At 48.0% G+C, this 22,834-nt stretch overlaps 1 protein-coding gene across 1 annotated transcript in view; it reads right to left on the reverse strand.

Moving 5' to 3' along the window:
* Positions 1–853: 853 nt before the first annotated feature.
* DCUN1D3 (defective in cullin neddylation 1 domain containing 3) overlaps positions 854–22,834 on the reverse strand; it is a 33,563-nt gene continuing 11,582 nt past the window's right edge. The window contains exons 2-3 of the mRNA XM_048492846.1: positions 8,357–8,889; positions 854–4,220 (exon numbers count right to left, since the gene is read on the reverse strand). Of these exons, the coding sequence (XP_048348803.1) occupies positions 3,737–4,220; positions 8,357–8,787 (915 nt within the window). The 5' untranslated portion in view covers positions 8,788–8,889 and the 3' untranslated portion in view covers positions 854–3,736. The remainder of the gene's footprint in view (positions 4,221–8,356; positions 8,890–22,834) is intronic.

The following is a 22,834-nucleotide window of genomic DNA, read 5'->3' on the forward strand; positions in this document are numbered from 1 at the left end:
CGGTACGGTCAAGAGCAGTGGACTCTAATCTGGAAACAGGGTTCAATTGCCCGCTTCTCCACACTGAAGCCCACCGGGTCACCTTGAGCTACTCGCAGTTCTCTCAGAACTCTCTCAGCCCAGGCAGAAGCAGGCAACGGCAAACCACCTGTGAAGGTGTCTTGCCTTGAAAACCGTATGGGATCGCTGTGGGCGATTCGACTGCGCTTTACACACGACATCTAAAGAATCCGAGAACTGTCTCAAATTTAAAAGGTGGTTGTTTGCAAGACCACGCAAAAGCTGTGGACAGATGAACTTGGGGTTTTGCAGCACTTTTGGCAGGGGTCTGCAACCTGTGGCTCTCCAGATGTTCATGGACTACAATTCCCATCAGCCCTGCCACTTGGCCATGCTGTCAGGGGCTGATGGGAATTGTAGTCCATGAACATCTGGAGAGCCACAGGTTGCAGACCCCTGACCTATGGGGATTCATTCTCCATTTCACTAAGTGTGTCTCACCAAGCGTGGGCATGCTAGGAGACCACAAATAATCAGCTATTCTCTGTGAGACAAGATGCTGGACTAGTTGTGCCACTGGTCTGATCCCACAGGGCTCTTCTGATGTCCTCTTTGAAATGCACACCTCTACTTGTGCCCTGCGCTGACGAACTTGAGCACAGCACAGACTGACTCATGCTCACTGCTCTGGACCAACAGGGGAAATATCGTCTGCTGAAAACCTCCTCCTCCCTACCTCCCTCAAACCCCCGCTACGGATTAAAATGCGTCTCCCGTTCCCCCCGCAGCCGCAGCAGTGATTCCGCCAGAGAGCACCTCTGCCGTATAAAATCTCCAAAGCACAGACTCGCTGTAAATTCATGTATGTGTTTAATAACCAAGGCTTGTTTCTCAAGTCCTCGGGGCTGAACCTTCAAGCATGTGGGTAAATACTTTTGCAAGGTCAAGCGAGAGGGTTCAAGGCCCGTGGGACCCAGTTAACACAAGACAAACCCACCCCATCCCATTTTAGGCACAAAACTTCGTTTGTAATTAGCCAAAAAAAAAATGACATCGATCGAATGCACATGCAGTCTTAACATGAAAGAAAGAATTCCCTAGAGGGACTCCAGTGCAGGGTCTCGGGAGTCGCCGTGGCGCTTTAAAACCAGGAGTGCTTCTCGATACACTGAACAGCAACAGAAACCAACACAACCGGTGCCAAACCCCTGCTGCTGACAAGTGAGAAAGGATGTGAATTTCAAGTATTTCTTTATTGGTTTGTAAATTTTAAATCCACCCCTGCCGTTGTCAGAGGCCGAAAACGGAGACGAGATTGGATTGTATAGATGGAATTAACGGGGGGGGTCAGGGTGGGGGGAGTCACAGAGTCCCCCCCAAAACATACCTGTGCATATTGGGAGGGGACCAAAACGATATGGCGGGGCTGTGCTATGTCCGCTGCCCTGCGCAAAAGAGCTACCCAGCAGTGCAAGGTCCGAGTTCAAAAGCTCGGCCTGTTGGCAGAATTACGCCGTGGGGGAAATGAGCGGGCGGTCATACCTGCTCGGTCAGCATGGCAGACGGAAAAGGCTATCATCGCCGATCTGAAACCCCTTGTCCCCTCTGCCGAACAAGACGGGATTGTAAGCGGATTCAGAATGCAGTCGATTGAAGCCATCAACTCATCAAAAGACGAGAGACTGGGTTTTGTTTTAGTTTAAGCCTACTTTGAGCCTTCATGACAAGAAATAAAATTTCATACTTAAAAATATATATATGTGTGTGTGTAGCGTGGAGGTCAGGCTCGTTTCCAAAGAAAGCCTCAGCAATTATCCCTTTTACCAAAAGTTTTTTTAAAATGCTGACATTTTAAGAAGTCAGTTAATTCAGCCAGTGTTAATAAAACTCCCTTTTTTTTAAAGGTCACAACAATTTCAAGCAAGTCAACAGCTCCCAGGACAGGGTCGTTGTTTAAAATAACAATAATAATAATTTCAGTCCTATTGAAACATCGTTTAAGTCAGCCCAAAACAAGATGCCAGCTGGGTTGCCATTTAAGGCCGTTTTTTTAAAAAAGAAAAGTAAAATTAACCGTGTTACCTGTTCTTGACCCAAAAGCTCTGGGTCTTTCAATAGCAATCTGAAAAGCAGAAGCATCAAACTGCTGAAGTGACATGCTGTAAAATAAGATGAAGTGGTCGAATTTAGGTCTGGGGTGTTAGAAATGCAGGGGGCTTTGCAATCAGACTTATCTGGAGCAAATTCCTTCGTGGGCGGGGACAGGGCAGGAAGAAATGGGACGACTTTAACTGCGACTTGCCAATTTAGGCTTCAGAAGTGAGGGGAGGAAAACAGTTCGAGGCAATCCTAACTCTGACACAATATACTCATCAAGCCAAAGAAGGTAACATTTTTTTTTATACAGAAATTGAAGCACAAAAGCGGGAAGTTTTAGTCACCTGTACAGGGAGGTGAAAGTGGCCGCTGCTGTCAAGATTAGGCGAAACCCCAGGAAACAACTGGACAAGCCAAAGGCGAGTTAAGTAAAAATGGTTCCGCACGTCGTGAAAAAAGGTGGTCCCTGAACTAAAAAGGAAAGACACTCCAGCGAGGAGAAACCGACAGCCTCTGCCAGGAAGGATTTCACTGCTCCTTGTTTGCCCCTTGCAGAAAGCAAGGGCTGGCCAGTCGTGGGTTTGCGAAGCTGGCAGGGACCCCAAGGAGCCCCACGTGTTTTAGCTGCGGGAGGGAGGGCCGAGCAGAGAGATCTCTCCGCACGCTTTTAACGCAGATGCCATCAGCCTAACCATTGCCAAGTCATTGCAGGGGGGAGAGGGGTTTACGAACAACCCCCCTTCCTTGCAGGGCATGATGAGATGTCCGGTTGAATGGGAGGAGCTTGCGAAATAGTCTCCAGTTATAGCTAACTGGGATGGGGATGGGGGCGGAGGTCTGGGACACAGGAAAAAGAAAGCCGCCCTCTTCAGGGAGCACATGGGTCATTTCGTCCCATGACTGGTGATACAAAACTGACACCGAAAGCTCTGTCGTATGGCATTTTTTTTCTTTTCTCCGTCATCTCATTAAAGGGGGGTGGGGGGAGCTGACTTAAAAGAGGCTAGCCGGGCTTCACAAAAGGAAAACGATGCTTTCATTGGCTTTCAGTCTCATTCACCTGGGAATTAATGCGTTCGTAGTTTAACAGTCAACACTGTTATGAATCAAGGTATACATCTTAAAATTAAACACAACTTTAAAATTAAAAAAAAATCAATGTAAACAGCAACACACACAGTATAAACCTGCCCTGACAAAAAGAAGAAAAGAACCGATGCAAAACGGCAACCTGGCACTGTATAATTTAGCAACGTTAATTTAAACCTCACCAAAAAAGGATTGTGGTTTTTTCTTTAAAGTTGTGCAACCGACGTCAAGACATAATTATTCCAAAAGTTGAAACCTCCTTTAAAAAAAAGAGAGTGAGAGAGAGAGAGAGTGAAAAGAAAAAGTAATGGTTTAACTTGCTAACAGGGTATTGAACATTCCAGGGAAAATAACAGGAATAACCCAAAACATTTTTTTTTAAATGAAAGTGCCTAAAAATATGGATCTGGTATTTCAGAGCCCTTTCAGGTAACAAGGCAGAGAAAGGTATGAAGTAGAAAAATCTGGAGCGTCTGTAAATTCCAGAGGAGTCCAGAGCTTACAAATGACAAAGGGTTCCACGGGGGGACGGCAGTCACGGCAGAGGCTGCTAAGTTGGGTGCTCGGCGCTGAAGTTGTCTGTCTGTGAAGCCACCACGCACGCGACCTCCTCTTCCTTTTTCCGCTGCTCCATTTCCCATTCCACAAAGGTGTCGAACAGACTGGGCCAAGCCTCGTCCTCGCTGTAATTGCTAAGGTCCGGCCCGATGACCTGAGTAAAGTTGAGGAACATGTTCCACGTGTCCCGGGAAATTCCCTTGATTCCTGAGGGGTTCTCGTTTAGGAAGTGTAACCACTGGTCCAAGATAGGGGGCTTGTTCTGCGTGAAAACTAACTTCCAAAGGGCGATGGCTATTTCTCGGTGGAGCGACCTCTGTCCCTCTTCGGAGTCCAGGCCGAACTGGAAAGTGAAACGGTAGAGATCTTTGAACTTCTCCTCTTGCTTGGCTTCGTTCAAGAGGCTGGGGAATCGAGCACAAATCCCTTCGATGCTGTCCGCGTGGATCGCCTTGCAGCCGTCGAAGAACTCGGCCCTGCCGCAACCAAAAGAGAAGCCCGTTAGAATGGTTTTGTTCTTAAGAGCAGAAGAGGAGGAGGAGGAGGAGGAGGAGGAGGAGGAGGAGTTTGGATTTGTATCCCCCCTTTCTCTCCTGCAGGAGACTCAAAGGGGTTTACAATCTCCTTGCCCTTCCCCCCTCACAACAAACACCCTGTGAGGTGGGTGGGGCTGAGAGAGCTCGAAAAGCTGTGACTAGTCCAAGGTCACCCAGCTGGTGTGTGTGGGAGTGTACAGGCTAATCTGAATTCCCCAGATAAGCCTCCACAACTCAAGCGGCAGAGCTGGGAATCAAACCCGGTTCCTCCAGATCAGAGTGCACCTGAGCCACTGCTCTTAGCCACAACGTGCCCTCTCTAGCCCCTCGGACTAGGGGGGCTTGATTTTCAAAATAATCTCAAGCACGGGAAGATGCAGCACGACACCAGCACCCTTGCGGGGGAAATGTGAAAAACCTCACCATGAGCACCACAGAGGGAAGAGAAGTTGTACATACAGTCTTTCGGCACTGCTAGGAAAAGGGGGGAAATTTCATATCAGCTGCAAAAGGAAACATCTACGGCAGGTGAAAGCTGGGGGGAAGAATCATCTTGCATTTTTTTTGCTTGGGTTGGGGCACCAGCATTTGATGGACAGGAAATCTGAGAGAATATCAACTGCTCTTCCATTTGGAGCTGCCAAGGAAAAGTTGACCAATGGACATCTATTTTGCCCCTCTTGGTCAGCATGCACAGAATTGTACACGCACTTTTGTCCGCTGCTCACACTCCCCTCTGATGGAAGGAAGTGACAAAGCCAGGGCTTGACACACACTATGGCTCTCAACCCCCCACCAACCCCCTCAAACCTTGATGTTGCCTGAACCAGGTCACAGCAAATTTCACAACCGCAACTTGTTTGCATGTAAGGGGAGGGGAGACTGAATTCAAAGTATTTTGGCACGGACCCACAAAAAGGAAGCCAGGTGAGTGGGCACAATACATGTCCAAGGAAACTCTCTCCCTCCCACCCACCGTAACCCTGGTTTGTGTTTACCTCGGTTGACCGTTCTCAGCAAGACACTGCATGCAAGCACACTCTAGGCAAACCATAAAAATTAGAGATGTAGTTTTCTGGACTTTATGATAATTTTTTTTTTGGCTGTAAAGTCACATCTGACTTATGGCGACCTTGTAGGTTTTCAAGGCACAAGATATTTGGAGGTGGTTTGCCCCAAGTCACAGCCCTGGTGTTTCTTGGAGGTCTCCCACCCAAGTACTAGCCAGGGCCAACCCCTGCTTGGTGTCTCAGATCTGACGGGATCAGGCTAGTCTGGGCTCTCCAGGTCAGGACACTTCATCAGCACACCACAAAGGCCACTAACTAAAAGAGTCATACATGCACACAGGAAGCTGTTGTGTATCAGCTCACACTAAATGGTCCGTCCAGTTCTCCGACTGGCAGCAGCTCTCGGGGACTTCTGCTCTGCTCAAACCTTTCTCAAGAACATTCTACCCAAATGGTCCATTTGACCTGGCATCCCATTTCTCACAACAGCTTACCAGTTATCCCCAGAAGGTATGCAGGTAAGGGATGGAGAACGCAAAGGCCTGCCCTGTGGCCAGTGACGACTCCTCCAAGCACGTGAGATTCAGCAACTGATCATGGAGGTTACAGTTAACCATCAAAGCTCATGGCTACAGACAGACCAATGTTCCACGCGGTCTTCTCCCACTTCATAGCTATCGAAGCTAGTGGTCATCGCTGGGTATTTTGGGGCAGCAAGTTCCACAACGTAGTTAGATGCTACATGAAATATTATTTGTTGACCTAAGCCTGTATCCCAGAGCCTATTATTTGTTGACTTCTTTGGGCTACCTAAGTGAAAGGTAAAGGCAGTTCCCTCAGCAGGCGCCGGAGCATTACTGATCCATGGGGTGAAGTCACATCATTAGCCAGACTTGGCCGCACAGGTGTCAAACTCACGGCCCTCCAGATGTTACGGACTACAGTTCCCATCATCCCCTGTCAGCATGATGCTGGCAGGGGATGACGGGAACTGTAGTCCATAACAACTGGAGGGCCACGAGTTTGACGCCTATGGATGGGGTGGTTTGCCACTGCCTCCCCCAGTCACCTACAAGTTACACTTGTAATCCAGGTTACAGTTTTGGAAATAAAATAATTCATAGGCATAAAGCTCTGAGAAGGAGAACAGGAGGAAGGATTCTGGCCGGGCTGTTCTGCAGTCCCAGTCCGGGTGTGGGAAGGGCTCTAAACACATTACAGCTCTCAAAAAGGTTTAAGCCAAGCACCCCAAGTGCCAAATTCTGCTTCAGGTCCCAGGTCCCATCCTCGGCAAGGCAAGCCCCCAGACCCGTTGAAGACACACAAAAAAGCCTTTGTGAACGCATATTCTGCATTCGAAAGTGACAAAGGCTCATTCCGCACATGCAGAATAATGCACTTTGAAACTGCTTTCAGTGCTCTTTGAAGCTGTGCGGAATGGCAAAATCCACTTGCAAACAGTTGTGAAAGTGGTTTGAAAACGCATTATGTTGCGTGTGCAGAAGGGGCCAATGTGTAGTTCAACTCCAGCAACCACAGAGGGTGAGCTTATTAAAAACGAAAACCTGGAAGGCATGTCTCTAAACACAAGTAACTGCAAAGATAGACAAACACAACTGGGAAAGTCCCAGAAATCAGCCAAGCATGGCTGAGCGGGCGGGCACACGACTTAAACAGTAGATGGTGTGAATTCCAATCGGGTTTAAGGTTTCACCACTGGCTGTAGCGTTTGGCCAGGTGATTACGGGCAAGCACCTTGACAGTATAATGCCATGAGAATCCTTGTTTTTCTGTCAGTTATTTTCCAAGTTCTTCCAGCATTGGGGAGCAATGTGGGAGTTTCCTTGCCACGCTGCTTTTAAGTTCAGCAGAAGGGAAGTCATTCTCCTCCAACAATGCAGTGACTTTGGGAGACAGTTCAAGAGAAACACGGGGATTTTCCCCAAACCATCCAAGTGCCAGAGACATTCAAAAGAGCGGATAAATCTCACAGCTGTGTAACTACATCTGCGGATCGGCCCATCAGGGATAATCCACCCACCCAGAACCAGGAAGGAGGAGAAGGAGGAAGAAGAGAAAGAAGTAGAAGAAGGGTTGGTTTTTACTGTAAGTGGTCTACATCGCCTTCCCTTCCCTCTTCCCACAACAGGCATCTTATGAGGTAGGTGAGAGAACTGTGCCAGATCCAAAGTCACCCAGCAGGCTTCAAGTGGAAGAGTGGGGAATCAGCTGCAGTTTTTCAGATTGGAGCCTGTTGCTCTTAACCACCACTTTACACTGGCTCACAAGGGCTCAAACCCTTTCCAAATCACATCAGGCTCACGCCCGCTGGGCAATCAAACAGCACACCCTCCCTCCCTTGGACAGAGATGGGCAAAGGTTGTAATGAACACAGATTTTAACTGGCTACTAAGCCAGCCCAATGTATTTGTCCCTCTCTCCCACAATCCCAGCACAACAGGCTTTCCACCAATTTAAGGAACAGAAGAAGAAGAAGAAGAAGAAGAAGAAGAAGAAGAAGAAGAAGAAGAAGAAGAAGAAGAAGAAGAAGAAGAAGAAGAAGAAGAAGAAGAAGAAGAAGAAGAAGAAGAAGAAGAAGAAGAAGAACAACAACAACAACAACAACAACAACAACAACAACAACAACAAGAAGAACAAGAAGAACAAGAAGAACAAGAAGAACAAGAGGAGGAGGAGGAGGAGTTTGGATTTATATTCCCCCTTTCTCTCTTGTAGGAGACTCAAAGGGGCTTACAATCTCCTTGCCCTTCCCCCTTCACAACACCCTGTGAGGTAGGTGGGGCTGAGAGAGCTCCGAAAAGCTGTGACTAGCCCAAGGTCACCCAGCTGGCATGTGTGGGAGTGCACAGGCTAATCTGAATTCCCCAGATAAGCCTCCACAACTCAAGCGGCAGAGCTGGGAATCAAACCTGGTTCCTCCAGATCAGAATGCACCTACTCTTAGCCACTGCTCTTAGCCACTACGCCACTGCTGCTCCTTAGACAAGCCCTTGGACAATCGGGGGCAGCTTCTACATTTGACACAACCACGCAGCACGGACTCACCTGGTGAATTTGCACATGGTGGCCGCCTGGAACTTCCACGCGAGGACGAGCACTTTGAACTCAGTGGGGTCGACGCAGAGGTCGTTGCAAAAACGTTCCATGCCTTCCTCCAAGATGGCATCTTCCCGCTCATCCTTGTACCTCCTAAATAACTCCTCAGTCCTATGGAGGGACGATTCCTCGGTGCCGGACGCCGGCTCCTTCTTTGTGTCCCCGCAGGAAGCCGGTGGCTGGCTAGAATCTACAGCGGCCTCCATCTTCTTCGTCCCGTTGACGAGGATGTCCCCGGAGGACTTGCTGCAGACGGTGCTGTGCTCTTCTTTGTGGATCGTGCCCCGCTTGCCGTGAGCCTTGCTGCTCGACTCCCGGTCGCCATTTTTGCTGCCGAGGGTGGAAGAGGGATTCTTGCACTTGGTGACACACTGGCCCATATTGGTGTGCCCCCAGCTGTTAGAGCAATCCCCCGGGTGTCATACATCCACTCCACTGATCTTCCGCATGTCTCAACATGCCCGCAATGGGACGCAGCCAACCTGCGGGGCAGGGAAGAAAAGACAAAAGCTCAGAAGCACATCGTATGTCTAAGCTCTCAGTAATAACTGAGCAGTAACTAGCAAGATATTGTCGAAGGCTTTCGCAGCCGGAATCACTAGGGTGTTGTGGGTTTTCCGGGTTGTCTAGCTGTGTTCCAGTAGCATTTTCTCCTGACGTTTCACCTGCATCTGCGGCTGGCATCGTCAGAGGAGATTCCACCCATAGATGCAGGCGAAACATCAGGAGAAAATGCTACTGGAACACAGCTAGACAACCCAGAAAACCCAAACACCCTAACTAGCAAGATATGCCCCCCAAAATGCCAATGCGATTTGATGTGGCGAAGGAGGTTCGTGATATATTATCCCTCAATTTTTAGAATGATGCCAAGTTATATTATTGGTTTTATTCATTTTTGTTGTGCCGGAACATATTGTAAGCTACCCTAAGACCTTTTTTCTGAAAGGGTAGCCTATAAAACTAATAAACTACACTAATCCCCTCCAGGGATATGGCGGTATAAAAATCTAAAGAATAAACAAACAAACAAACAAACAGGCACAGACCAACCCTGGGGCCTTCCTCAGGCACTGAGGCAAGTGGGGACCCCCACAAAAATGACCAAGCCCCATCCTCAGCTGCATTTCCTGTATAACCCACTCAAGGTACTACAGGCAGCGTCCCAAGGGTTCTCAAGAGGTCTCCTATCTGGGAACTGACCCAGCTCTGCTTGAATCCATCATTAACTACGGCCTCATGTATCTTCAGATCACAGCCTGGGATGACAGGTAAGGTACTGTCCTTCCAAAAGTAGCATCCAGTGCTGCAGACAGGGTTGGACTAAGACCACCTGCATTCCAACACAGGTGCACTGTGGTACCGGAAACATGCCCCAGAGTCCACTGTACAGGTAGAATAAAAGCATTCTCTGTGTAGCTAAGAATTCTGGGTATGCTTCTTGATATTACCGCTCCAGGCAGACTGCTTGTGCAGTAGGACCAGAACAGCTTGCTGGGGGTGGGGAGAAGACAGGCATCCTAAGGAAATAAGAATTGCTTGCGGGAGGGGTTGTCAGCATCCCTAGTGACACCCAAATAGCGCCCAGTCAAGTCGTGCATGTAACAAGCTACAGTTTGTCATTATGGGAACAAACCTGGGGCATCGTTGGGAATCATGTGCTCCCCAATTGCCTATAGCTCCTAACGAATCATGTCTGGCTTTCCCGTCAAGCGGCTTTGTCGTGTCTGAACGTCAAAAGGAGGGCTGTACTTGTTCCTCCAAACTAGAACTAATAACCTCCAAAACAGAACTAATAACACCATGTGTAACAGACTGTTCTCTGTGATACACCTCTGAGGATGCCAGCCACAGATGCAGGCGAAACGTTAGGAACAAGACCTACCAGACCATGGCCACACAGCCCGGAAAACCCACCACAACCCATGAAAGCCTCCGACAATACATAGAACTAATCTGTTTGGAACCTAGGCTGGGTGGGAAGAGAGCAAACCACAGTTTGGAGTTCAGGCAGAACTAATTCCGGTTGGCTTCAGAAATGGAAGCTTTCTCAAACGTCAGAGCCACGTGCAAGGGAAGCCTAAGAGTGTCCTGCTGAGATGGGGCTGTGACTCAGAGGCCGAGCACCCGCTTTGCATACAGAAGTTCCAGGTCCCATTGCTGGAATCTCCAATTAAAAAGATCTCACTGGATAGAAAGCACTGGACCCTGGAGAATTGACGCCAGTCCACAGATTGACCAAGCTCTGACTCGGAACAATGCAGAGTTCTTGTGTGCTCATGCACGCTTGTATGATCTACATAGGTGGAGCAACTATTGTGGGTCCAGCTAATAGTCACGTCTGGACGTCTGCTTCCTTTGGAGACAAGCCCTCTTTCTCCGAGCATGTCAAGTGAGGACTTTCAGCTTTACCTAGAAAGCTGCTCCGCTTCCCCCAGGGACTCACCGCTCAGCCCTAGTAAAGGAAATTCCTAAAATTCTGACTGTAACATCAGGTTACAAAGAGGTTGATTCATGTGCAGAAACTGTCAAGGCCCAGGACTCTGGCCCAGAAATACACTACCTTTTTTTTTGTTTTTTTGACAGGAAGCTATTAAAAAACCATCAATGCCTTTTAATACCTAAACATACGAGAAGCTTCACAAAACCCCAGTTCACAAGAAGCCGCTGCCAAGTCAAAGCGCTTGTGTCCAAAAGTAATACACACCCATCCATCGCTCCGGAAAGTTTGTGTTTCGCACTGGAAATCTAAGCTTCTAAAAACATGCCTGAGCGTTGTGGGGAGAGAGCGAGGCGATAGTGTAGCCTTTTACTATAAAAGGTTATTATACTGGCTAACGCCAACACTGCTCAGGAACCTGATTTAGTGTGGTTTAGCTGAAAGGGACCCTGTGATGTCCCACCTTCAATTTGCAGGCCAAAGCCTTAACAATCAATTGGCCATGCTGATAGGGGCTGATGGGAATTGTAGTCCATGAACATCTGGAGAGCCGCAGGTTGCAGACCCCTGCATCAGCCCATCTCAAATCTCCATGACCTTTTCCAGGTAGAAAAGGCAGGTACTCAAAGACAGCCAACCAGCGTGGTGTAGTAGTTTAGAGCAGGTGCACTCTAATCTGGGGGACCGGGTTTGATTCCCCACTCTGTCACTTGAGCTGTGGAAGCTTATCTGTGCACCTGCCTGTGCACTCCAACACACGCCAGCTGGGCGACCTTGGGCTAGTCACAGTTCTTCGGAGCTCTCTCAGCCCCACCTACTTCACGGGGTGTTTCTTGTGAGGGGGGGGGGGAAGGGAAAGGAGTTTGTAAGCCCATTTGAGCCTCCTTACAGGAGAGAAAGGGGGGATATAAATCCTAATTACTACTACTACTGCTGCTGCTCATCACCATCGCCATTGTCATGCTGGCTGAAAGTGAGACAGGTAAGCACGTGCTCTATACATTCCTTGAAGGATCTTTGGAAGCCTTCAACAGGGCAGAACAGGGCAGCCTAGCCAGCCATACGGTGGTCCGCTGGAAACCCCTTGCCCCAGAGCTCCAGCGTGTTCCCCCCCCACACACACACCAATCTCGTCCAAGCTGTTCCAGAACTTAGATTTTTTAAAAGTTACCCAGCCTCCAATCCAGCCATTCTCAACCAGGGTTCCGTGGTACCCTGGGGTGCCGTGAGCATGTCCCAGGGGTACTGCGGCAACACTACTGCCCCCCCTCATTTTTGTGGTGTCTCCCACCGCTGCCAGCAAGGACATGGAGCTGGCCCATGGGGCAGGGCCTGCCACAAGGTCAGCAGCCACCCCCCACCCCCCAGTGCTTCCCTTCACCCTGGGAGGGGAAGGTGGGGTGTGTGGCAAGCAGGGGCATTGGGAGGGGACGGTGGAGGGTGGCGGCAGGGGTACCGTGAGATATGAAGAGTGAGGTCAAGGGTACCCTGACCTCGAAAAGGTTGGGAAACACTGCTCCAATTGCTGAAGGGTTCTTACTGCCTTGTGCCCTTTGTGCCTGCTACAATTCAACAGAAGGACCACTTGCCAAATATGGACCAGCAGGAATGAACTCTCAGGAGCCTTCCCAGAGATACAGGAATCTTTGTGTTTAGGGCAGTGGACATTGAGCCACAGGCTGGGACTCAGCAGCCGGCCACGGAGCTGCTCTTGCTAGGCTCCTGCTGGTTCAAATTGCTCCTCTTCAGCCAGCTGACCTGCTCAAATTATTATCATTACTGTTTCCTTCCTTTATACCCTACCTACCCCATGAGAGCCAGCGTGGTGTAGTGGTTAAGAGCGGGTGGACTCTAATCTGGAGAACTGGGTTTGATTCCCCACTCCTCCATATGAGCGGCAGATTCTTATCTGGTGAGCCGGACTGGTCTTCCCACTCCTACATTCCTGCTGGGCTAGGAACAGTTCATTCAGAACTGTCTCAGCCCCACCTACCTCACAAAGTGTCTGTTGGGGGGAGAGGAAGGGAAAGGAGCTTGTAAGCAGCCTGGAGTCTTTTAACAGGAGTGAAATGTAGGGTATAAATCCAAACTCCTCTGCTTTTTTCTCCCAAATGGGAACTGGAAGCAGCTTACATTAGCCTCCCCTCTGTTCTCCGCTCGGTTTGGAAACTCAGCCGCTGCAAACAATTCCAGACCAGGATGCCGATGATACCCGTTGGACGGCACCCAAATCGGACTCCAGTGGAAAAGAGAGCATGAACTGCACAGATTAACATACAAATGCAACTCCAGACAACTCCCACATTCCGCGGAAGACAGGATGGTTATCTTGGAGGATTTCTGTTTGTTTTGGCAGCGAGGCACCCACAGCCATATTGCATCACGCTCTCTCGGCAACTTTGCAATGACACACACATTTCAGAGATCACCAGGTTCTAACTTTCCTGTGCTTTTAAAAAAAATAAAAGAGGAGTTTGCAGTCAGCTGACTATCTTCCCAAACGGATCCAAAGCACCCAGTACGGCAGGGTCTCCCAGAACAGAGAGAGTCCCACCTGGCATACATCAGCCGCCTCATGTATGCAAGAGGTCTGGCAAGGGGCCGAGAAAAGTGGATATTCAAGCAGTACATGTTTGACTCACAAGGGACGGGACTGACGGGTCTGGCCCCTAAATTATCGTCTGCTTACTGTGATTGCTGTAAGAGGCATGCATATGAAGGGCCAATGATACAGCATTGCTTTGGCTTTGCAAAATTTATTGCTGTTCAGGTCGCCATCATCCCCCACAGCTCATTTTCACTGTACCTTTATACCACCCCTCCAAGCACATTTCAGATCTAGAAAAGCGGTTAGCAAATCTTTTATTAATTTATTAATTCATTTCATTCCTCCGTTGGATAATCAAAGAGCCATGATGCATCAGCTTGAAGAGCAAGTGTCAGGCTGAGAAAGGACAACTGTATAACTGAAAATACTCATCTCCACATTAGAATCATATAGTTGGAAGAGACCCCGAGGGCCATCAAGTCCAACCCCCTGCCATGCAGGAACACACAATCAAAGCACTCCTGACAGATGGCCACCCAGCCTATGTTGAAAAACCTCCAAAGAAGGAGACTTCACCACCCTCCAAGGTAGTGAATTCTACTGTCAAACAGCCCTGACTGTCAGGACATCTTTCCTGATGTTTAGCTGGAATCTCTTTTCCTTCACCTTGAACCCATGACTCCTGGGCCTAGTCTCTGGAGCCGCAGAAAACAAGCCTGCTCCCTCACCAACATGGCATCCCTTCAAATATCTAAACAGGGCTATCATGTCACCTCTTAACCTTCTCTTCACCAAACTAAACATTACTTGCACTTGACAAGTTGATTAATAATCCATAAAGTTTCTGCAGCCCCAACACAAGTCCCATACTACGCGGTGACACTCACAAGGCCTCACAGTCAATGATAAATGCACACAGGAGCATCTTACGTGATTGCTTAAGTGGATCGGTGTAAATTTGCTCATGGTTTGCTCAGCAAAGATTACATTTTAAGAGCCATATTCGGGTCTGTACCAACTCTGTGACCCCATAGGATGCAGACCCCCTGCTCCAAACAGTTCAGCATCACAAGGGACAATTCTGCTTCAGCCCAATGAAATCTCAGAATATCTGCCTCCACATGCATTTGAATACACGTGGTATACGAACACCAACAGAACAAGCAAGATCTAACATCAACGGGGAAAAGGGCAAACCCAATTCAAAACTGAATTGGAAACCGAAGAGGGAAAGGGTAACACTACAGGAATTGGATTTTTTTAAAAAATTCCTTTTTATAACATTACCCTTAACTAAGCAGAATTTAAACCTCTGGTTGAATTCATTTTACCTGCTGGAAGCTCATGAAAGGGACTCCCCTCAAGGCCACTGCCAAATCAGCATCCTTCAAATTTTGGACGAAAAGGCAGAATACTATCAATGCCTTTCCCGTGATCAGACGTCTGTACGGAAGGATTCACAAACCAAAATCACAACACACTGTAAAACACACTAACAATTATTTACTCCACAGAAACAAGTGACAAACAAATGGGAAACATGGATTGCAATATGTGGCCAAAGGTAAATAGCTAAAAATATTGACAGTAGCAAGAGAATACAACGCAATCCCATTGTGGCAATCTTTTGTCAGCCAAAGCTTGGATCTTATGTACTGAAAGAAAACCCTAAGTAGTAAGAAAGAAGCTCTACCAGTTCAATAATTTATAAAGACTTGATAACAGGCAAGAGGAGACACAAATTTAGCAAAAGTTCACACTGACTGTGCTGGCAAAAAAATGACCCAAGAGAGGTTTTGGGTTGCAGAATGTGGAATTGATCCAGAAATACTAGAGTGATGGAGATCAAATTTGTTCAAACAACGTTTTTAAAAAACACAGTAGAGAGGTAGCACGGGGCAAAAATCAAGCCAGAGAGCAGAGAGAACAGGCTAGGGACCCACAGCGTGTTTCAGGGAATGTAAGAAGGGTACTTTTAAAATGCTACCTTCCGAAAATCGAGGGTTTGCTAAACTGCTAGGGAATGAGCAGCTCGATTTCTTTCTCTACCTACCCCCCTCAACAGGAATTGGGCTGCATTCAACGTCCTGGTCTTTTGGAACATTTTCAATAGTCATCAGGCAGTTTGTAAATCAACAAAAAGAAGAAATGCCACCAGAGTTTCATCTTTTCTGTATACCTGGGAGTCCCCTGAGCAGGTAAAGCCCTTACCTACTACCATGGGAAACTCCATCACGCTTCGACCATCAGCCGCACAAGGGCAATCTAGACCATGTTACCATAATAGACAGCCTCACCCTCCCACAAAAAGGAATCCTTGGTGGGACCAATGCGTCTTAAAAGTCTTGGAGGAAAGAGAAGACGCAGATTTTTATTTGGTCCACTGTACTGATTTTGTTGTAAAATGGTTTTTAAAATTGCTTGTAAAATGGTTTTAAATGGTTTGTTTGTAAAATGGTTTGTTTGTAAAATGGTTTAAAATTGATCAGTTTTTAAATAACTGATGGGCGGTTGTTTTTATTGAATGTAGATTATATAATTGTTTGAGTTTGTATGCGCTACGTTGGAAATTGCCCCGAGCTCGTAAGAGGAGTGGCGATATAAAAACCCTAATAAATAAATCAAAATCAAACAGATTTCCAAGAAGGTTATAAATCAAATAAATCAAATAAATAAATCAAAATCAAACAGATTGCCAAGATTCCCTTAGAAGCAATTCAGAGAGACTGAAGTTTCCCACTGTCACAGGGAATGCCAAAGAGCCAACGTACTGCCCACTGCAAATAAAAACAATCCCATAACAGTTCAGTATTAAAAGTGCTTCCAATTTCTTAACGACAGGCTTAGTTTTCTACCTGGGATTAATTATAACTCTTCCCTCCCAAGTGACCAGCCGGTGCTCTTAATTAAGAATGTCTTTAAAAAAACAACTCTTGATCTTGCATGCCTACAGGTACAACATCTTCAGTTTATTTTTATTTCGTTCAAATATTTAGACCCCCACCTTCCAGGTGGCTAACGGAAAACCTCACGGAGAACTGAAATCACTTAAACAGAACAAACGTAGCAAAGGCCAGGTGCATCAGAACAACAGAAAGATCAGAGCAGAAGTTAGCAGCTGTCCATAAAAAGCCAGTCAAGGCATTCCCAAAGGGATGAGCATTAACAGGGAAGAAGCAAGTACCTACTTCAAGAGGAAGCTCCACAATATCGGGGCCACTGCAGAGAAGGCCCCAGACTGCTGAACAACCCAAATAATTTCACATGGTGGTGAACCCAGAGCAAGCACTCGAAGAAAGATCCTAAGTCAAGGCACAGATTTCTAAGATTTTAAAGGTGAAGATGATATCCCTTGGAGAGGAAGGCGGGGGGGGGGGGGGGAGACTCCACATAGTGACACTCCAGGAGAAAGCCTAGAGCATCCGCCAGAAGTGACATCACATCCTCTCCCAAACTCCACCCCCCAAACCTTCCAGCATTTGCAGAGGCAGCGTTGGGAACTTGAGTCTATCCAGCTCAGCACCGTCTACTCCGTCAAAGTATCAGGTGCAGGAGGGTCTCTCTCAACAGCCACGACCGAAAGTTCTTTTAACTATTTCACTGTCTTTCGGATGTCCCGCCCTGTTGATTGTACAGCCTTGTTCTATCAAATTCACCCTGAATCCCAGTGAGAAAGACAGACTATAAATAATGAAAACAAATAAAATCAACTGGAGACACCGGGGCTCTTCTGCTTTTGCAGCCAACCCCTCCCTGGCAACGCAGGACTGGGGGGAAAAATAAACCTGCTTTTGTGTACACCTCACAGCGCTGTGTAGTTGTAAGCAACTGCTCTGTAGGGAATCCAACAGTTGCTTGTTAATAGTTCTCCGAAGCTAAGCATAACATCCCAAGAGCAGCAACCAAAGCAACCACACCCCCTGTGTGGAGCAGACCTGAATAATTCCAAACAGTTCTCAAGTACACACCTGCTGGGGCTGAGAGAGTTTCTGAACGAACTGTGACTAGCCCAAGGTCACCCCGCAGGAATGTAGGCGTGGGGAAGCAAATCCGGTTGGCCAGATAAGAGTCTGCCGTTCATGTGGAGGAGTGGGGAATCAAACCTGCTTCTCCAGATTAGAGTCCGCCTGCTCCAAAAAAGGGTGTGTGTGGTATCCTCGTAGGAGTAGGGAGGCTTACTCCCCCTCTGCTCCTAAACGTTCCAGCCTTTCCGTAGAATGCTGTGGAAACAGGACAACTGCTTAGAAACCCTGGAAGAAGAACGAGCAAAGGCCTCCCTCCTATGGGCAAAGGCCTCCCTCCTATGGGCAGAGAGAAGCCAGCAGGGCTCCACATAGAGTCCAATACGGGGTGGGGCTGTAGCTCAATGGCAGAGCAGTGGTGTTGCACGGTTTTCCAGTTTAAAAGAAGAAGAGTTTGGCTTTATATCCCCCCCTTTCTCTCCTGTAAGGAGACTCAAGGTGGCCTACAAGCTCCTTTCCCTCCCTCTCCCCACAACAGACACCTTGGGAGGCAGGTGGGGCTAAGAGAGTCCTGAGAGAACTGTGACTAGCCCAAGGTCACCCAGCAGGAATGGAGGAGTGCGGAGACACATCTGGTTCACCAGATAAGCCTTTGAGGAGTGGGGAATCAAACCCAGTTCTCCAGATCAGAATCCGCCTGCTCTTAACCACTACACCACGTTGGCTCTCCAAAAGCGAAAGAGGACTGTCCAGTGAATCACTCCCATATTAAAAAGTAATAGTTGAGTCACCGCAATTCATAACCATTTTTTAAAACATTACATTTCATCATTTAACCATCCATTTGCTCCTTAATTAGTATTAAGTATCCAACCATGAAGCGAATGCTTTCAATTTAATTGACTAATATCGGACGAGGACAATCGACCTGTTTGGGGTGTTTCTGGCCACGAAAATGCTGAGCTCCATAAAAAGAGGAATTCCACGTGTCAGGGACAGCGATCGGCCATTACCCATATTACGGCTTGGGCTTAAGCCAATTACAAACCCCGGTCTTCCTGCAGAGTCATGGATTCCAGCATTCTTACAGGAAAAGAAAGAAAAGTAATAAGTTTTCACACTTTCCATTGAGGCTACCTACATTTCGTGGGGGGGTGTGTGTGTGTGTGTGTTAACTTTCTCCCTCTTCCCCCCAAAGAAAGGGAGGAAGTGAAAGAAAAGAACGGCACTGTTTTGCTTCATCATTTCCAGCGAAACCTACACATGACAAAGCAGGAACTATGAAGCAGCTTGGCTGGAGAGGCTAATTTCCTTGAGGGACAAGCTTTTGGCCAATTGCCCTTCACGAAATGAGGAACGGGAAACTGACTGAACCGTCGGCGTGGCTGTCACTCCAGCGCAAACCACCAGCGGTTCTTGTTTTTCTTGCAAAACCGGACAGCAACTGTTTTTCGCACATCCAGATAGAAACCTTGGCAGGAGGCTAACAGACCCACGGAGAGTGAAAAAGGATTCCTCTCTGAATGCCCTGGTCCAATAGATCACAACACCCATTGTCAGAGGCAACAGAGCACCGTGCTCACCAGCAAAGCATAAGAATGGTGGAAACCAACAGACGGCCAAGTTGATACCTGCTCATTCCAATGCAGCATGATCCTTACAAACAGCTCACCAGAATGAGTCTTGACCCGAAGAAGATCATGACTGCACATATAGAAAAGGAGCACTCAACTTTGTGGCTATCCCAAGACATGGAGGCTATCCCAAGACCTGTGGCTATCCCAAGACATGGAGGCGGAAACCTACTGGGATCTTCTCAAGGTGGAACAGAAAGCAGCTCAACTGACTTCACTTGGAGCCGTGCTAAAAAGCCGGGATCGAATAGATCGGAGAAGACGGCCAGCGGGGAGACACTGGTGCACGGGCGTGCTTCGAAGGATGCACAAGAGGAATCTGGAGGCACTGGGACACAGAAGCACTATGAGATCGGCAACAGTGAGTTGAGGTAGGCGGGGCTGAGAGAGCTCCGAAGAACTGCTGACTAGCCCAAGGTCACCCAGCTGGCATGTGTTGGAGTGCACAAGCCAATCTGGTTCCCCAGATAAGCCTCCGCAGCTCAAGTGGCAGAGCGCGGAATCAAACCCGGTTCCCCAGATTAGAGTGCACCTGCTCTCAACCACTACATCACGCTGGCTCGCAAGGACTCGGAGCTAGGATGCAAGCCACGCCGCTAATTTGCAGGCCCATCGCTTCTATTAAATACCATTTCTTTAGCATTGCTGCAATGTCTGCTTATTTAGGCGCCAGGAGCAGAATCGGGCCAGTGGGTCCCACGTCGGCAGGGGATTATTTAAGATTTCCTTAAGCGATCCTGTCTAGACGTCACGGAAGGAGGGGGGAAGGGGGAAAGCGAGAGAAGGGGATTAAAACCAGGGACTGTTCTTTTCTTGCGCGGCATCGGAACAGAAGACACCTGCTCGGCTTGATTTTTTTTTTAAGCAGCACGCCGAGAAGAGAGTGGGTGGAGAAAGAGAGGAAAGCAACCTTATCATGTGGTTCCAATTCTTTGCTTCAAAAAGGAAACTGGGTTTATTACAGGAGAGGTGCAACACCCCTGCGAGGCCGCGTTAATTACAGAATAAAATTAGCCACCAGGAACAGATTGAGGATCAAATGGGAGAAAAAACATCTAAAAGAAATGGGGGGGGGGGGGAGCACAACAAGCATTATTCCATACAAGCTGCTCTTCAAGACGTGGGAACTACTGGAAGCTGCAACACAGAGATCTGAGCTTACCTCCCCTCAGGACGGCTTCCCAATTTCCATTCCAATACAAGCAGAATCAAGAGCATGCCAGGAAGTCGAAGGCAAAGCCCCACAGCAGAGGAAGAGCCACTTTTCATAAGAAGAAAGAGAGTTTGGATTTATATCCCCCTTTTGTCTCCTGCAAGGACACTCAAAGGGGCATACAATCTCCTTTCCTTTTCCCTCCTCCCGTGAGGTGGGTGGGGCTGACAGAGCTCCGAAGGACTGTGATTAGCCCAAGGTCGCCCAGCTGGCATGTGTTGGGAGTGCACAAGGTAATCTGGTTCACCACATAAGCCTCCCCAGCTCAAGTGGCAGAGCGGGGAATCAAACCCGGTTCTCCAGATTAGAGCGCACCTGCTCTCAACCACGACACCACGCTGGCTCTCAAAAAGCAACTGGTGAAATGCGTGTTCGGAGAGATCCTTGTTTGTAGGAACACGAGCAGAAACTGAACCCGTGTTAGGCGGGAGACACTTGAGGGCTTGAGAAATCAGGGCTTGAGAAATCAGAGTAAAGAATCCACTCCAAGAGATGCCTCTGCTTTCCCACTGCAGTGGCTGATCAGATGCTACTGGAAGGCCCAGAAGCAGAAGCCAGACTCTGCAGGTGTTTGGGGAGTTTGCAACATTTCCACTGTGTGTTTTTTAACGTTTTTAAACCACTGTCTTGACAGTTTGCTTTATTTTATACTGTAAAGTGCACTGAAAACTAATCTAGTCATTATTTTCTTCTTCCTCCTCCAATGAACTCAAGAGCTGCAGGCATGGCTGTTCCCATTTATCTTAATAACCCCAGCTCCCCCACTTCCTGAAAGGGAGGTTTCACCAGAACAACACACGATGGTTACTAGGGAAGCCTTGTAGTCACATGAGCATTTGACACCGGGTCACTCAAATTCTAGTACCACCCTAACCATTACACCCAACTGCCTCTTGGGGAATGGAAGAAATGCTTCAAAGCATGCAAAATACAGTGGGGCTACAGTGAGCTGGCATCACCACTGGAAGGCTAAAAAGAACTCTGGGGAAAAATAGGGGAGGAAGTAAACACAGCATATACGGCCACTTGAGGAACAAACTCTTTCTTGCCCCCCAAATTCTGTAGCCTCTTCAAAGTAAACACTTTGAGGGCTCTTCAGTGGGGAGAACCCAGCTCACGAGCCCCACCCTGGAGGGTTTTATGAGAGGCCAACAATAGTTCTCGAAACAGGTTGGGGGAAAGGAAAGAGAGGAAAACCACGATCCCCGCTCTACTCTCTTTGACATCAGCAATTCAAGCGTTTCTTTTGAAATGTAGATTTGGGCAGCGGAGTAGCAATTAGTGGGGCAGTCTTTGGCAACAGCTACCAGGGACCCCTCCACGAGATTCAAGAGTTGAATAATTCCATTTCATGTACTGAAGACCTTTTTTTTCACACCAAGCACACCTCCAGCCTGTGAAGTCGCCCACCTCTTTCGGACTTCCGATGCGTCAAGACAGTCCCACCATTCGCGCACCGGGAATATAGGTCCCCGGTGGGCCAGAGAAAACGAGGCTATCCACAAAGCTGGGTTTCCATGGTCTGCGCAGAACACAGCATAGAGATTCTCACAGCACAAAGGGCTGGGGAAAGGAGAAAAGATAGAGATAAGGAACAATGGAAGAGAAAGCAGCGAATGCCCACATCTACTGAATCTCTGCATGACACTGCAGCCCTCTGCCTTTCAAGCGTCCTGCTTTGCTCATTCAATCTTTACCCTCGTTTCTAGATCTTTGGAGGTTTATTTTATGCATGTGCTCATATACAAACTTACACCAGCTACAGTCATCAGGAAACCACATTCTGAGCCGGCCCAGAACAGCATTTCAAGAAATCCCACAAAGAGTTGCCATCTATGAGTCAGCAGGCAAGAGGGCACCATGCCACAACATACCGAACGCAAACCAATTTCAGACTCTTTTGACAGGCTTTGGCTTTTCCCAGAGAATGCCAAGGAAGGCCATCTTGTCTGAACGGTAATTCCTGAAACGCCTTTCAGCAGAGCTTGGCCAGCATGCCTTAAGCAGTGGCGTAGGAGGTTAAGAGCTCATGCATCTACCGTTTCCCCGAATATAAGACGTTCCCGGAAAATAAGACATAGTAGAGGTTTTGCTGAAGTGTGAAATATAAGGCATCCCCCAAAAATAAGACGTAGCAAAATTTTTGTTTGGAAGCATGCCCGACGAACAGAACACAGAAAAATAAGACATCTCCTGAAAATAAGACATAGCGCATCTTTGGGAGCAAAAATTAATATAAGACACTGTCTTATTTTCGGGGAAACACAGTGATCTGGAGGAACCAGGTTTGATTCCTATCTCTGCCGCCTGAGCTGTGGAGGCTTATCTGGGGAATTCAGATTAGCCTGGGCACTCCCACACATGCCAGCTGGGTGACCTTGGGCTAGTCACAGCTTCTCGGAGCTCTCTCAACCCCACCTACCTCACAGGGTGTTTGTTGTGAGGGGAGAAAGGCAAGGAGATTGTCAGCCCCTTTGAGTCTCCTGCAGGAGAGAAAGGGGGGATATAAATCCAAACTCTTCTTCTTCTTCTTAAGCGTAGGTGTCAAACTCAGGCCTCCAGATGTTCGTGGACTACAATTCCCTGCTAGCATGGCCAATTGGCAAGTCAAAAGCACGCTGAGGTAGAGG

Source organism: Sphaerodactylus townsendi, linkage group LG04, assembly GCF_021028975.2.
Source record: "Sphaerodactylus townsendi isolate TG3544 linkage group LG04, MPM_Stown_v2.3, whole genome shotgun sequence".
NCBI classification, from domain to species: domain Eukaryota; kingdom Metazoa; phylum Chordata; class Lepidosauria; order Squamata; family Sphaerodactylidae; genus Sphaerodactylus; species Sphaerodactylus townsendi.